Source organism: Salvelinus fontinalis, chromosome 4 (assembly GCF_029448725.1).
Source record: "Salvelinus fontinalis isolate EN_2023a chromosome 4, ASM2944872v1, whole genome shotgun sequence".
Lineage (NCBI taxonomy): Eukaryota > Metazoa > Chordata > Actinopteri > Salmoniformes > Salmonidae > Salvelinus > Salvelinus fontinalis.
In genome coordinates this window covers 55,966,553-55,983,729 of record NC_074668.1, presented here as the reverse complement: position 1 = coordinate 55,983,729, position 17,177 = coordinate 55,966,553, and the positions used below count along the sequence as shown (strand labels likewise).

At 42.2% G+C, this 17,177-nt stretch overlaps 1 protein-coding gene across 2 annotated transcripts in view; it reads right to left on the bottom strand.

Annotated features, from left to right (window-relative positions):
* The window catches only part of LOC129854017 (protein kinase C-binding protein NELL1-like), a 481,512-nt gene that overhangs the window by 10,684 nt on the left and 453,651 nt on the right, over positions 1-17,177 (bottom strand). For both annotated transcript variants that reach the window (XM_055920616.1, XM_055920615.1), the window contains 2 exons: positions 10,991-11,131; positions 2,823-3,016 (listed from right to left, as the gene is read on the bottom strand). In XM_055920616.1, the coding sequence (XP_055776591.1) occupies positions 2,823-3,016; positions 10,991-11,131 (335 nt within the window). The remainder of the gene's footprint in view (positions 1-2,822; positions 3,017-10,990; positions 11,132-17,177) is intronic.

Sequence of the window (17,177 nt, the reverse complement as noted above, 5' to 3'; positions counted from 1 at the left end):
AATCAGAGAGTTAACAACGAGACCAAAGATAAGCCTAAAGGAGCTGCAAAGCTCCACAGCGGAGATTGGAGTATCTGTCCATAGGACCGCTTTAAGTCGTACACTCCAGTGTCCAGAAAAAAGCCATTGCTTAAAGAAAAAAATAAGCAAACACATTTGGTGTTCACCAAAAGGCATGTGGGAGACTCCCTAAACATATGTTAGAAAGTACTCTGTCCAGATGAGACTTAAAATTTAGCTTTTTGGCCATCAAGGAAAACATTATGTCTGACGCAAATTCAACACACCTCATCACCCTGAGAATACCATTCCACAGTGAAGCATGGCGGTGGCAGCATCATGCTGTGGGGATGGTTGTCATCGGCAGGGACTGGGAAACTGGTCAGAATTGAAGGAATGATGGATGGCGCAAAATACAGGGAAATTCTCGAGGGAAAACCTGTTTCAGTCTTCCAGAGATTTGAGACTGGGACGGAGGTTCACCTTCCAGCAGGACATTGACCCTAAGCATACTGCCAAAGCAGCACCTGAGTGGTTTAAGGGGAAACATTTAAATGTCTTGGAATGGCCTACTCAAAGCCCAGACCTCAACTTGAAGGAGCTGGAGCAGTTTTGCCTTGAAGAATGTGCAAAAATCCCAGTGGCTAGATGAGCCAAGCTTATAGAGACATACCCCAAGAGACTTACAGCTGTAATTGCTGCAAAAGGTGGCTCTACAAAGTATTACCTTTGGGGGGATGAATAGTTATGCACGCTCAAGTTTTCTATGTTTTTATCTTATTTCTTGTTTGTTTCACAATAAAAAATATTTTGCATCTTCAAAGTGGTTGGCATGTTGTGTAAATCAAATGAAACAAACCCCCCCCCCAAAAAAAAGCAATTTTAATTCCAGGTTGTAAGGCAACAAAATAGGAAAAAGGTCAAGGGGGATGAACACTTTTGCAAGCAACTGTAACCTGTATATGAAAGTGTGAAAAGTGGGAGGGTTGAGCGAGACTACAAATTCAACTGCAGACTCTCGTTCTGTAACCTTCTCAAAGGAGAGAAAAACAGAGCTAGACTGTTGTTTTAATATTAAACTAAATTCTGCAATTGTTTTTAATTTCATAAAGCAGCTTCTGTTTCTTAACCAGGCAAAGGGTAGCTAACTAAAAGGCTGTTGGTGACTGGTTAGCTAAGGTGAAGCGAGAGTCGCCTGAGCGACGTGTATAATCGGAGGCTGAGCGGAGTCAGTCTGCCCACACTCATTGTTTGCGCCTGGTTGATGTAGGCTGCGTTTGCCGGGTGTGAGGTGTCCTGCCCACTGTTCAAAATAACTGTGCTGCGCATCTGTGCTGCTTAGATTAATTGTCCTTATCATTGAAAACCTCTCACTCTCCGAATTATTGTACAGTCCTTTTAGTTGTCTCATTTTAGTAAACTGAAGTAATTTTTTATCATTTGTTTTTGTAAATGTATAGTTTTTTCTGGGTCTATTTAGTCTGTTAAATGCTTGTCTATTGCCACTGAAAAATAGGTGTTTGACAAATATTTTTGTCACAATTTTTGTTCACGAAATTAACACTATAATTGAGGCTGCAGTGCATGCACTTTTTAATTCTACAGTTACAAATAACAACAATTCCATTCAGAATATTAAGTAGCAGCCTACCTGTTGGCTTTTGAAGCCTATCCTTCTCCTTTAACTTTTCATTCCATCATTTTAATTCCATCTTCAATTGATTAGATACCTCCTAACCTTTGCCACACACAGAGGCTCTAGCCTATTGCTTGACAATGACAACAAGGTACATGCGCCACTCTCGTGAAAAGCAAGAGCCGCAGCATAAATAGTACAATTTCTATCTTTCTCTCTACTGCAGCGATCGGTCCCATTCAGTTCTGTATGTGCTCTTCCAGACAAGTCAGTTACAATTACGCATACCCGAGACTCGTGACAATCAGATCAAACCCAGACCTATGACATTATTTCGAATTCTGAATCCGGATCTGCTCGTGAAAACCTCTACAGTGCACGCCTCCCTACTGAACTGGGACCTGCTAAACCAGGGGTGTCACACTCATTTACCAAACAACAGGCCTCTATCCATCGCTTTTGGAATTGTTTATGCTTCCTGACTATCTAGCTTTAGTTTTTTCACTGACTGTTAGCAAGCTGGACAGAGTACCATAAAGACACTGTAAATGTAGGTCTATCTTAATTTCTACTCAGTTCCGATTTGGTTTTAGTCATTTTAATGTCGATTAAGATTTGCCCCCCCCCTAAAAAAAACACAGAAAAACAGCCCATATGTTTGACACCCTTAAACAGTCATACAGTGAGCAATGAGACAATTATATTCAGCAGCAAGACCAGGAACCAGCAGGGAGTTTGTGTGTGTGTGTGTGTGTGTGTGACAGAGTAGAAGTGTGTGTTGTTCTCTGTGTTCATTCTCTGTCTTGACTTTGAAGTAGGTGTGTGTGATGTTACAGCGGGAACCGAGATGTGTGTGTGTGCAGATAGTCGTTTCATCTATGTGACTGTGTATGTGTCGTTCTGTAATTTCTTGCTTTGTTCCTGTTTACTAGGTAGTAACAACTAACAAAGTAGTTGTCAGGTGGAGATGTGTGTATGTCAGAAAAGCTATATTTTGTGTGTGTGTGCGTGTACACCCATACATGTGTTTGTCTGTGTGTTAACACAGTGAAGTGTCAATGTGACTGCATTCTTGGATGAGTGTTGGCTCACATGTAGGTGTGGTATGTGTGTGTTAGTCTTACATTGCAGGAGCAGAGGGAGCTGAATGTTCTTGTGTTTGTGTGTGTGTGTGTGTTTGCCCTACCTTGCAGGAGCAGAGGGAGCAGCGGTCCAGTCTGTGGTTCCACTCCTGTCCGTTGTGTTTGAGGCCCTCCTCGTAAAGACAGTCTCCACTGCAGGCCGGTCCAGATGTGCACATACAGTCAAAACCACCTGGAAGGTTCACACACACACTGTCGTTCCAGCAGGTGTGTGTCTGCGTGGCACACTCGTCAATGTCTGAAACAGAGAATAGCTGCTTTACCTATCAAAAACAAGAATGTGTGTCTTTCTTTGTGACACCATTTTCCCCTCTCCATACTCCAGTTTAGTCTAGAGGGGTGGGGGTGGTGGGGGGGTAGATATTCCATAAAAAAAATCAGCCGTTTCCAGCTACAATAGTCATTTACAACATTAACAATGTCTACACTATATTTCTGATCAATTTGAGAGTAGCAGCAGCGTGGGGGGGTAGGGGGGGGGGCTGTTATGGCTTGGGGGTAGATGCTGTTTAGAAGCCTCTTCGACCTAGACTTAGCGCTCCTGTACCGCTTGCCATGCGGTAGCAGAGAAAACAGTCTATGACTTGGGTGACAATTGTATAGCCTTTCCTCTGACACTACTTATTATATAGGTTCTGGATGGCAGGAAGCTTCGCCCCAGTGATGTACTGGGCCGTATGCATTACCATCTGTAGCGCCTTACGGTCGGATGCCAAGCAGTTGCCATACCAGGCGGAGAGGCAACCGGTCAGGATGCTCTCGATAGTGCAGCTGAATAACTTTTTGAGGATCTGTGGACCCATGCCAAATCTTTTCAGTCTCATGAGGGGAAAAAGGCATTGTCGTGACCTCTTCACGACTGTCTTGTTGAGTTTGGAGTTCACGATCATCTCCTTTTGTCTTGCTCATGTTGAGGGAGAGGTTGTTGTCCTGGCACCATCATGCCAGGTCTCTGACCTCCTCACTATAGGCTGCCTCATCGTTGTCGGTGATCAGGCCTACCACCATTGTGTCATCAGCAAACTTAATGATGTGTTGGAGTTGTGCTTGGCCACGCAGTCGTTGGTGAACAGGGAGTACGGGAGGGGACCAAGCAAGCACCCCTGAGGGGCCCCCGTGTTGAGGATCAGCATTGCAGATGTGTTGTTGCATACCCTTACCACCTGGGGACAGCCCATCAGGAAGTCCAGGATCCAGTTGCAGAGGGAGGTGTTTAGTCCCAGGGTCCTTAGCTTAGTGATGAGCTTTGTGGGCACTATGGTGTTGAACACTGACCTGTAGTCAATGAACAACATTCTCACATAGGTGTTACATTTGTCCAGATGGGAAAGGGCAGTGTGGAGTACAATTGAGATTGCAACATCTGTGGATCTGTTGGTGGGGTATGCGAATTGGACTGGGTGTAAGGTTTCTTGGATGATGGTTTTATGTGAACTATGACCATATTTTCAAAGCACTTCATGGCTACCAACGTTAGTGCTGTGGGGCGGTAGTCATTTAGGCAGGTTACGTTCGTTTTCTTGGTCACAGGGACTATGGTGGTCTGCTTGAAAAATGTAGGTATTACATACTTGGTCAGGGAGACGTTGAAAATGTCAGTGAAGACACTTGACAGTTGATCCGAGCATGCTGTGAGCACACGGCCTGGTAATTGGTCTGACCCTGCGGCCTTGTGAATGTTGCCTGGTTTATAGGTCTTGCTCACATCGGCTATGGAGAGCGTGATCTCACAGTCGTCTGGAAAAGCTGCTGCTCTCATGCATACTTCAGTGTTGCTTGCCTCGAAGCGAGCATAAAAGGCATTTAGCCCATCTGGTAGGCTTGCGCCACTGGACAGCTTTTTGTTTTGTAGTCCGTAATAGTTTGCAAGCCCTGCCACATCCGATGAGCATCAGAGCCGGTGTAGTACGATTCAATCTTAGTGCAGTATCGACAATTTGCCTGTTTGATGGTTCGTCTGAGGGCATAGCGGGATTTTTAATAAGCGTCCGGATTAGTGTTCCGCTCCTTGAAAGCGGCAGCTCCAGCATTTAGCTTCTAGTGGATGTTGACTGTAATCCATGGCTTCTGGTTGGGATATGTACGTACAGTCACTGTGGGGACGATGTCGTCGATGCACTTATTGATGAAGCCGGTGACAGAGGTGGTATACTCCTCAATGTCATAGGATGAACATATTCCAGTCTGTGTTAGCAAAACAGTCCTGTAGTGTAGCATCTGCGTCATCTGACCACTTCCGTACTGAGCGTGTCACTGTTACTTCCTGCTTTAGCTTGTGCTTGTAAGCAGGAATCAGGAGGATAGAATTATGTCCAGATTTGCCAAATTGAGGTTGAGGGAGTTCTTTGTACGTTTCTCTGTGTGTGGAGTGGAGGTGGTCTATAGTTTTTTTCCTCTGGTTGCACATGTGACATGCTGGTAGAAATTAGTAAAAAAAGATTTCAGTTAGCCTGCATTAAAGTCCTCGGCCACCAGGAGCGCCGCTTCTGGATGAGCATTTCCTTGTTTGTTTATGGCCTTTTTCCGCTTGTTGAGTGCGGTCTTAGTGCCAGCATTTGTTTGTGGTGGTAAATAGATGGCTACTCTCTTGGTAGATAGTATGGTCTACAGCTTTTCATGAGGTACACTACCACAAGCGAGCAAAACCTAGAGATTTCCTTAATATTCCTTAACAAATAGACACACACCACCACACCTAATCTTAACGGACGTAGCTGTTCTGTCCTGCCGATGAATGGGAAACCCAGCCAACTGTATATTATCCGCGTCGTCGTTAAGCCAAGACTCAGTGAAACGTAAGATATTACAGTTTTGAATGTCCTGTTGGTAGGAAGTCTGGAACAGAGCTCATCCAGTTTATTCTCCAGTGATTGCATGTTGGCCAATAGAACGGATGGTAGAGGCTGGTTACCCACTCGCCAATGAATTCTCACAAGGCCCACGGATCTCGGCCCCCTGTATCTCCGTCTTTTCTTCATGCGAATGACGGGGATTGGGTGTGGTCCGGGAGCAACAACATATCCTTTGTGTCAGACTCATGAAAGAAAAAATCTTTGTCCAGTTAGGGGTGAGTAATTGCTGTTCTGATATCCAGATCTCTTTTCGGTTATAAGAGACTGTAGCAGCAACATAATGTACAAAATAATTTACAAACAAAGCAAGCAAGAGGACAAGTACATTAGAGTGTCTAGTTTGAGAAACAGATGCCTCACAAGTCCTCAACTGGCAGCTTCATTAAATAGTACCCTCAAAACACTAGTTTCAACGTCAACAGTGAAGAGGCGGAGCAGTGAAGAGGAGCTGCAAAGCTCCACATTGGAGATTGGAGTATCTGTTCATAGGACCGCTTTAAGTCGTACACTTCAAAGAGCTGGGCTTCACAGAAGAGTGTCCAGAAAAAAGCCATTGCTTAAAGAAAAAAATAAGCAAACACGTTTGGTGTTCGCCAAAAGGCATGTGGGAGACTCCCCAAACATATGGAAGAAGGTACTCTGGTCAGATGAGAAATTGAGCTTTTTGGCCATCAAGGAAAATGTTATCTGACGCAAATCCAACACATCTCAACACCCCGAGAATACCATCCCACAGTGAAGCATGGTGGTGGCAGCATCATGCTGTGGGGATGTTTTTCATCGGCAGGGACTGAGAAACTGGTCAGAATTGAAGGAATGATGGATGGCGCTAAATACAAGGAAATTCTTGAGGGAAACCTGTTTAAGTCTTCCAGAGATTTGAGACTGGGACGGAGGTTCACCTTCCAGCAGGACATTGACCCTAAGCATACTGCTAAAGCAACACTCGAGTGGTTTAACTTCTTGCCACTAGGGGGGTGCCATTTCGACATAGCACAAATGCGTCTCCAAATTAAACTGCCTCGTACTCAATTCTTGCTCGTACAATATGCATATTATTATTAATATTGGATAGAAAACACTCTCTAGTTTCTAAAACCGTTTGAATTATGTCTGTAAGTGAAAGAGAACTGGACATAGAGCACTTTTCCTATGTCTGTGTGAGAATGGCAAATTTTCTCATCTGCTCTGAGACATGTCTTTAACTTTGCCTGTCTTCTATTGGTTGAGATGCACTGCATATGCCTTCCCCTGGTTGTTAGCGAATAGGGAGAGTTGAAATGGAGTCTCTACGCAGTTCAGAAAGTTGATAAATTGATTGGGAACGAGGTGGCCAGCCTTTCGGATCTTCGCGCTGGCGCGGAAAGGGTCTTGGCATGACTTTTTAGAAGCTCTAGTTTTAGAAACTAGTTATATCCGGCTCTGTTTTTATTCGATATAGGCTTTACAGACATCATAATCTTGTTATTTTAAACCGATTTATATCAGTTTATGTCAGTATATTGCGATTTTCGGCCATTTCATTTTCTGATGGTGTATTGAGTTGGGGAGCTCTCTCTCGAATGCCATTCTGTACTGCTAATTGCAACGTCGAGGGAAACATTCTCCAACCCAGCAACGATTCTTTTGGCCAACGGACACCTTTCCCAAGATTCTGATGGGAGTTCAGCTAATAGTAAGTACTATTTATGCTGATAATTCGTTGTTATGTTGAAAAAGTAAAATGCATAAGAGGCCATAATTTTCCGGGTAGCCTTGCGCTATCGCACCCTGTTTTGCACCCAGTATTGCGCAGTAATTTTAAAATTGTAACCCAGCGATTGCATTAAGAACTAATGTCTTTCAATTGCTGTCCAACCTGTATTTTTTTAGTCAAGTTTATTATTAGTTATGGATTAGATTAGGTTCCTGTCCAAGATGGCGCCCGACAGATTGCTTGAAGTTCTCGCCGCTAATCACGTTGTATAACCACGAATTGTGCTGCTAAGTATGCACATTTTCGAACAAACTCTATATGCTTTGTGTAATATGATGTTACAGGACTGTCATCTGAAGAATTCTGAGAAGGTTAGTGAAACAATTAATGTATTTTGGGGGTTATTACGTTATCGCTATTTTTGCCTTGAATCAATGCTGCTGAGTGGCTGACTATTGTAGTAAGCTAAGATAACGCTATATTGTGTTTCGCTGTAAAACACTTAGAAAATCTGAAATATTGGCTATATTCACAAGATCTGTGTTTTTCATCTGCTGTACGCTGTGTATTTAAAAAAATGTTTTATGATGAGTAATTAGCTAATACACAATGGTCTCTGTAGTTATTCTAGTCGGTTTGGGGAGAGTTGGGATGGTGGCTGCAATGGTAAACTATGATTTATACCTGAAATATGCACATTTTTCTAACAAAACCTATGCTATACAATAAATATGTTATCAGACTGTCATCTGATGATGTTGTTTCTTGGTTAGTGGCTATTTATATCTTTATTTGGCCGAATTTGTGATAGCTACTGATGCAGTAAGAAAATGGTGGAATAAAAAAAGTTGTGGTTAGTTAATAGATTTACATATTTTGTCTTCCCTGTAAAATATTTTAAAAATCAGAAATGATGGCTTTATTCACAAGATCTGTATCTTTCATTTGGTGTCTTGGACTTGTTAATGTGTGAAAGTTAAATATTTTAAAAAAATATCTTTTGAATTTCGCGCCCTGCACTTGAGCTGGATGTTGTCATAAGTGTACCGGTGTCGGGCTGCACCCCAAACAGGTTAAAGATTGCTGTACAGCAGCGGAACCCATCCAACTTGAAGGAGCTGGAGCAGTTTTGCCTTGAAGAATGGGCAAAAATCTCAGTGGCTAGATGTGCCAAGCTTATAGAGACATACCCCAAGAGACTTGCAGCTGTAATTGCTGCAAAAGGTGGCTCTACAAAGTATTGCCTTTGGGGGCGGTGAATAGTTCAAGTTCACGCTCAAGTTCTGTTTTATTGTCTTATTTCTTGTTTGTTTCACACCAAAAATTATTTTGCATCTTAAAAGTGGTAGGCATGTTGTGTAAATCAAATGATACAAACCCCCCCAAAATCCATTCTATTTCCAGGTTGTAAGGCAACAAAATGCCAAAGGGGTGAACACTTTCGCAAGCCACAGTATATTTTTAACTATAGATAGTGATGTTCTCCTGTGTATTCCTGACCATTGTATCTCTGCATGATTGATGCATCGCTACATCCTGAGCTATATGGAGAAATCATGCTCTTCTGACAGTAACAGAGATTGGGATCACATGTGATTCCCTACGTCAGTTGCTGTAACGCACTAAACATTATTTGATATTGATTTATATATGCATTAATGTTGTAGTCTCATTGATTGTTAGTCCGTGTCTATTATTTATATATGTTTTATTATTGCTGTTCTCATGATTTGCAAATCAAATTCCATCCATTAATTCATACAGACTACACAAAAAAAGACTGCAACATCCAGCACAAAATAAATCTGCATAGCCATGTTAACCTGTTTGGGCTGCAGGGGCAGTATTGAGTAGCCAGATAAAAGGTGCCCATTTCAAACGGCCTCGTACTCAATTCTTGCTCGTACAATATGCATATTATTATTACTATTGGATAGGAAACACTCTCTAGTTTCTAAAACCGTTTGAATTATATCTGAGTGAAACAGAACTCATTCTGCAGCAAACTTCCTGACAGGAAGTGGAAAGTCTGAAATTGAGGCTCTGATCCAGGGGCTGCCTATTAAAGCCATTGTTATTTATTAGTTTAGATGCACTTCATACGTCTTCCACTAGATGTCGACAAGGAGTGAGAGAAGAAATGGACTGTGTAACTTGATCTGGACTCGAATTACAGCTCATGGAATGACATGTCCTCCATTTCCTGTTTTCAGGAAGGTGCGAAGAGAGACATGGATTTGCCTTCTGTTTAGCTGTCGTTATAGGCGACTACTATTGCCACTTGGCTAGTGCGCTTGCTAAATCGAGAGGGAAAGTGGCCGTTCTAAATCCAAACAACGACTGTTCTGGACAAAGGACCCCTTGTCCAACATTCTGATGAAAGATCAGCAAAAGTAAGAAACATTTTATGATGCTATTTCATATATCTGTCGTGCATGTGAACTAGTCGTCGGCGCCCAACGTTTGGGTACTCAGCTATACCGAAGCTGGATGTCGTAATGAAGTTATTTTTTAGAATTCTAACACTGCGATTTCATTAAGAACTAATGGATCTATCATTTCCTATACAACATGTATTTTTTAGTTATGTTTATGAATAGCTATTTGGTCAGAATATGTGTGTCAGAAAAAGTGTCAGAAAAATTTTGTTGCTGTTTAGACGTTGTGGAAAAAGTAGCTAAGATAGCAACATGTATAACCACTGATTTCAGCTCTAAATATGCACATTTTCGAACAAAACATAAGTGTATGTATAACCTGATGTTATAGGACTGTCATCTGATGAAGAATATCAAGGTTAGTCAAAAATTATATATCTTTTACTGGTTTGTTGCGATCGCTAATCTTTTGCTACTGGGAAATGGCATGTGTTTCTGGCTATTGTGGTAAGCTAATATAACGCTATATTGTGTTTTCGCTGTAAAACACTTAATAAATCGGAAATATTGGCTGGAATCACAAGATGCCTGTCTTTCATTTGCTGTACACTATGTATTTTTCAGAAATGTTTTATGATGAGTATTTAGATATTTGACGTTGGTGTTTGTAATTATTCTGGCTGCTTTCGGTGCAATTTCTGATTGTAGCTGCAATGTAAACTATGATTTATACCTGAAATATGCACATTTTTCGAACAAAACATAGATTTATTGAATAACATGTTATAAGACTGTCATCTGATGAAGTTGTTTGTTGGTTAGTTTGGTTGGTTCTTGGTTAGTTTGGTTGGCTTTGTGCATGCTACCTGTGCTGTGAAAAAATGTCTGTCCTTTTTTGTATTTGGTGGTGAGCTAACATAAATATACGTGCTGTTTTACAGCGAAATTTAAATTTAAAAAATCGGACATGTTGGCTGGATTCACAAGATGTGTACCTTTCATTTGCTGTATTGGACTTGTTAATGTGTGAAAGTTAAATATTTAAAAAAAAAAATCTTTTGAATTTCGCGCCCTGCACTTGAAGTGGCTGTTGTCATAAGTGTACCGACGTCGGGCTGCAGCCATAAGAAGTTAACAGCCCCCTCCCCCTCCCCTGTAATGTGTGACAAATTTTTATCCCAAGCAACTTACAGCTTTACCAACTGAGCTACAGAAGACCAAGATGGACAGGAGCAGTCGAGATGGAGACGACCAACAGAGGTGGAATATAATGACTGCATACTAACCGATGCAGGAACTCCCGTCGATCAGGTAGGAGCCATTGTCATGGAAACCGTTCCTGCACTCACAGTGGTACCAGCCCGGCAGATTGACACAGCGGGAGTGAATGTGGCACTGGATCAGGACCTCCGCACACTCGTCAATGTCTGGTGGAAACACAGTATATCTGATGCCGTCAACATTTTCTTTTCACAAAGATCATATGAATTACTTAATCTATGTGTAATTCTATAACATTTGCATTTAAGGCAATCCCAACTGTCTCCTGATTGTTACAATCAGTGGCGAGCTCTCAATCAGGGCAGGTGGAGCAGAGCCCCATACGTTTTGAGCCCCACCTGTTTAGCTAAAAAAAAAAAAAATACATTTTTTTGGGGGGGTTGCCTGTTTTGCATGTTATTGTGACATTTATACGTGTCACATATCAGTTAGCAAACAATTAAGTTAATACATCTGCATACAAACATTTTTTACTTTCTTGAGTATGGCATCTCCAAAATGCAGGTGTTTCAGCATAGTTTAGTGCTTTCTGTGGTCGTGGGGCAGCCAGCGGGAAATACGGAGCGTATGGGATGGTAATGTTCTCTAGTTGCACCATGATTGGCTCAGTGTTCTGTCACTCATGGGGACACTACATCACAGCTAAATCTACAGGGAGAGCTCGGAAATTCAAGCCCCTTGGGTGCTGCCATAGATTTACATGTACATTCAGTGGAGTGGGTGTGTGGTCCAAGTCTGTGTTTAAGGGCCTCTTTTCCAAGCTTAAAAGGATAAACATTCACATGCAACACCATGGGACGGAAAAGTTTGAATACATTGGTCATGCTGTCAATTCAGCATGACTTCTGCCACGTTCAAAACAACTGGAAACTTGAAACTTGGAAATCTCAGACTTCAGTGAGTTCAAGACAACTGGGAACTCAGGAAAAAAAATGAGCTCCTACTGTCAGGTTTTGGCCAGGAGTGTTCAGGTTTTGGTCACTAGATGTCCCCATTGCACCTTTTTTGAACCTTTTGTTTTTTCCTTGCTCTAATTATTGTTTGCACCTGTATGTCGTTACCTTGTTGGTATTTAAACCCTGTGTGTTCCTCAGTTCTTTGCTCAGTGTTTGTACGTTAGCACCCAGCCCCGCTGTTAACTTTTTCTCTTGTTGGAGTTTCCAGAGGTTCTCTGGTATTGTTCTTGTTTATTTTGGATTAGTCTTTTGAGGTTTGTTTTTTCCCTTGCTGTTCTTACCACTTTGTGGATTTTCTTTGTATTTTGGAAGATATCTATTTTTGTCTCTTGGCTTTTGTTTTGGACGTTGTGGATTTATATTTTTGCCGGAAGATCTTTCCTTTGATTAAACCACCGTCTCAGTACTGCTGTGTCTGCCTCATCTTCTGGGTTCTGCCGATTTATTAGTGACTTTCTCACACCGGGTCCTGACACCTACTGGAAAAACGGAGAATTCCAAGTTGGGATCTCGGGCCCCTTTCTAGAGCTCCGACCTGAAGATCACTGACAACATGATTTAACCTTGTTTTTTCCCGAGTTCACAGTTGTCTTGAAAGCACCATAAATTAATATAATGAAATAATTTGAGGAAGGGTCGCAGCGCAACCTTCCTGTTCAAGTAAGCACAGCACAACAAGGTAAGTCCAAAAGTTTATTGTATGCTGCTGCATAGAATATGTAATATGCCAGGGAGATGGGTATACTGTAGCTAAGAAAGTAATGCTATGTGTATGTTGTGTAGTAAGCTGTTAGTAGCCCATATGTCTCACCTTAATAATTTGGTCCCTTTCCCCCTCATAACCTAGTCTACTATTCTGACTTGGTGGTGCGCATGTAGCCTATAGACTGTTTTAGGGAAATGTAATCATTGAATATTGTAAGAGCTTTCATTGTCTGCTTATATAACTCCTTTATTTCTCCTACGGTTCTGACTTGGTGTACAGGGAGAATACTATAATAATGGCCCATTTTCTGAATTCTGTCGCTGTACATTTCAAAAGTGCAAAACAAATAGTTCTATTGACTACGTCCTTCCTAGCTCGCTCATTAATGTCTTAATCAAAATTACAGATTGCCTCTTATCCGCTCTTCGTTCCCTTATGCCATCATTTGTACATCTCAATTGTCAGTAGAAACCACATTTGTTTCAGCAAGTCAGCCATATCAGCTATGTTTTTTTTTAAAGGCAGTAAATGAGACTGAACTGTATTGTTTAGTGTTGTGTAGTGGCTTTGCTGGTGTCACGTGTGCTCCCTCTCCGGCCTCTAGGTCACCAGGCTGCTCATTATGGCGCACACCTCTCACCATCGTTACGCGCACCTGCGCGTCATCAGACTCACCTGGACTCCATACCTTCCCTATATATGTCACTCCCTTTGGTTCCTTCCCCAGGTGTTATTGTTTCTGTTTCCTGTCTGTGCGTTGTTTGTGTTTCTTGTTTTGTATTATGTTTCGCTTATTTATTTTTGTGTCAAGTGTAATGAAGTTGGGTCCGGGAACCGCTACAGGCTTTCATGCCTCAGCCAGATCGCCAGGCTCCCGTGCCTCCACCAGCTCTTCAGGCTCTCATGACTCAGCCGGATCGCCAGGCTCCCCTGCGTCCACCGGCTCGTCAGGCTCTCGTGCCTCAGCCAGATCTCCAGGCTCCCCAGCCTGAGCCGGTCTGTCAGGTTCCCGCGTCCCAGCCGGTGACAGGTTCCCGCACATCAGCAGGGGTGACCGGTCCGCTCCTGATCCCTGGTATTGTCCCTTGGGTTGGCGTCCTGCGGCTGGAGCCGAATGCACCGGGGAGGGGGTATTGTCAGGTATGCTCTCTCTTCGGCGCTCTACGTCGCCATGCTACTGCATCTCAGCCGGATTGACAGGTTTCCCACGCCTCTGCAGAGGGGTCCGGGCCGCTTATGATCCACGGGATCGTCATTTGGTCGGAGTCCTGCGGCTGGAGCCGCACGTTGGGGAGGGGTTACTGTAACGTGTGTTCCCTCTCCGGCCTCTAGGTCACCAGGCTGCTCGTTATGGCGCACACCTGTCACCATCGTTACGTGCACCTGCGCGTCATCAGACTCACCTGGACTCCATCACTTCCCTGATTACCTTCCCTATATATGTCACTCCCTTTGGTTCCTTCCTCAGGCGTTATTGTTTCTGTTCCTGTCTGTGCGTTGTTCGTGTTTCTTCTTTTGTATTATGTTTCGTTCATTAAATGATTCGCTCCCCGAACTTGCTTCCTGACTCTCAGCACACATCGTTACAGTTGGCATGCATACATTATTTTTTTTGTTTGTCCCACCAAGATTTACATGCTAAAATTGACACAGGTTACAATACATGTGTACTACTGGATTACTAATGTATGTATAGGCCTGTTACCACCAAATAATTGTTAAAAATAAATAGCATTTTAAAAGAATCACACAGTGCCTATGCTAGCTAGACCCAGCTCTGCTGTGAGGGTGTACAGGGTTGAGAATGACTGCCTGGAAACATGCATATCTCCTGTCCCGTTTGAGCTACAGTCACAACATTTTGTATATATGCATCTCCTCACGAGTAACCTAACGTAGCAGGTGTAAAAGAAACATGTGAAAATAGATCCCCTACATACTGATGTTGACAAGAAGAAAAATAACTGTCAGGGGAGGTTCTCTTCTGCACTGTTTAACCAATCCAGTAAATGTGGAGGGGGAGTTAAGATGGAGTGTCGCCTTGATAACGTCCAAAAGCAGAAGGCACATCACAGGCTCTCTTTCCATTTCCCCTGAACTGGAACATCCGGTTGTTGGGGACTTGGCAGAGGCTACCGCATGAGCAACACGTTTCCCATGAGGACCTATAAGCTCGGCCCATTATATTTTCCGCAAATTAGACTTTTTGTCCCCCACCAAACTTTGAACAAGAATATCTCCTTTCCCTTTTGAGCTATTGTCATGAAATGTTTTCTCTCTGTCATTAATCCAGGAAACATAGGTTTGAATAATTGTCACTAACTGGCCCAAGGGTGGCACTGGATCATTTGTTGAAGACAATTCTTTTCACAAAACTACGATCATGTGACTGCAAGAGCTTCATTAAGGGTATGAATAGACCAGAAACATACACACACTCGCTCTTTATCACTCAAAATCTCTCTCCCTCTCCATATTAATAGCCTCACAGGGAAAAAGATACTCTCCATTAAGTGTTATGATAAGCGTTATGAGAAAAAAATGCAAATTAATATACTTGTAGGGTGATTAACATACATACAGCACCAGACAGCATCGTCATGGTACAATATGTGTGCAGAGTGTGTGTACACAGGAGTACGCATAGGGAAATCACTGTGCTACATAGCTTTGGGTGATTCTGATCTGATCTTTGACTGAAAATAAACAAATCAGGAGGTAGTCATACAACACATGGCATGATTAATGAAATGTTATGGTCGCACAGCCTATTACAAGACAACAGGAGTTATTAGAACAGAAAGGCTGTCATATTTAATGATTAAAGCATTAATTAAAGCAGTTATCAAAGGGCAACTATGAGTATCTGAGATTCAAAATATACAATATTGTTAGGCTTGTAATACATGTGTCAATATGTATTTATTTCTTTAAACAGAAAGTGATGTTTTATATGCATTTACTGTACAAGTCTAACAGTTTCGATTTAAGGGATATTCGTGCAACTTTACAAAATATATCATTAGTTCTACAGCATAAGACATTATTTTCTTGATTCGTTTTTATTTTATTTATTGAACTTATTTAATCAGGGGAGCCCATTGAGAAATGGGTCTCATTTTCAATGGTGCCATGAGGACAACAAATTCAAAACAAAGATATATTTTCTTTTACTATAATTTCAACACCACAATACATTTTCACATTGAATCAAAACAAATGCAATTCTTATTTAACAAATTCAACAGACTCCCAAACTGTGCTACAGACACCAGGTAATCGAGACATAGGGAGTACTGCAGGTTATTCCAAAAATGAGGGGTATTAAAACTGAAGGTAGATTTACCTAATTCGGCGAGACCCGAGGAACCTCGAGAGTTAACCAACACCGTGAACAGGTTTGGTAACTCATGTTTTAATATTTCAACAACAAATGTAGGTAAGTCGTAAGCTTCTGTAGTAGAGCTTTGTAAACAAAAAGGGAATAGTGAATTGATCTACGGGACTTTAATGAGGACCAGCCAACCTTTTGATACGGGTTATTATTATTGAAACGAATCACCTGTGATAAAGCGATGGGCACTATGGTAGACGGCATCCGAAAGTTTAAGAGTAGTGGCTGCTGCATTCTGGTAAAATGTGTTACCATAGTCAAAAACTGGCAGGAAAGTTGACCGTACAATCTGCTTCCTGTTGTTTAGGGAGAGGCAAGATCTATAAAAGAAGCCCACTTTAATCATTTACACTGGTGGGAATACGCCTACAGTGCCTTCAGAAAGTATTCACACCCCTTGCTTTTTTACACATTTTATTATGTTACAGCCTTACTCTAAAATTGATTAAATAAAACAATGTCCTCAGCAATCAACACACAATAGCCCATAATGAAGAAGCGAAAACAAGTTAAGAAATGTTTGCAAAATACCTTATTTATATAAGTAATCAGACCCTTTGCTATGAGACTCGAAATTGAGCTCAGGTGCAACCTGTTACCATTGATCATCCTTGAGATGTTTCTACAACTTGATTGGAGTCCAACTGTGGTTAATTAAATTGATTGGACATGATTTGGAAAGGCACACACCTGTCTATATAAGGTCCCACTGTTGTCAGAGCAAAAATCAAGCTATGAGGTTGAAGGAATTGTCCATAAATCTCAGAGACAGGATTATGTCGAGGCATATATCTGGGACAATTTCTGCAGCATTGAAGTTCCCCAAGAACACAGTGGCTTCCATAATTCTTAAATGGAAGAAGTTTGGAACCACCAAGACTCTTCCTAGAGCTGGCCGCCCAGCCAAACTGAGCAATCGGGGGAGAAGGGCCTTGGTCAGGGAGGTGACCAAAAACCCGATGGTCACGCTGACAGAGCTCTAGAGTTCCTCTGTGGAGATGGGAGAACCTTCCAGAAGGACAACCATCTGCGCAGCACTCCACCAATGAGGCCTTTATGGTAGTGTCCAGACAGAAGCCACGCCTCAGTAAAAGGCACGTGACAGCCCGCTTGGAGTTTGCCAAAAGTTCACCGTC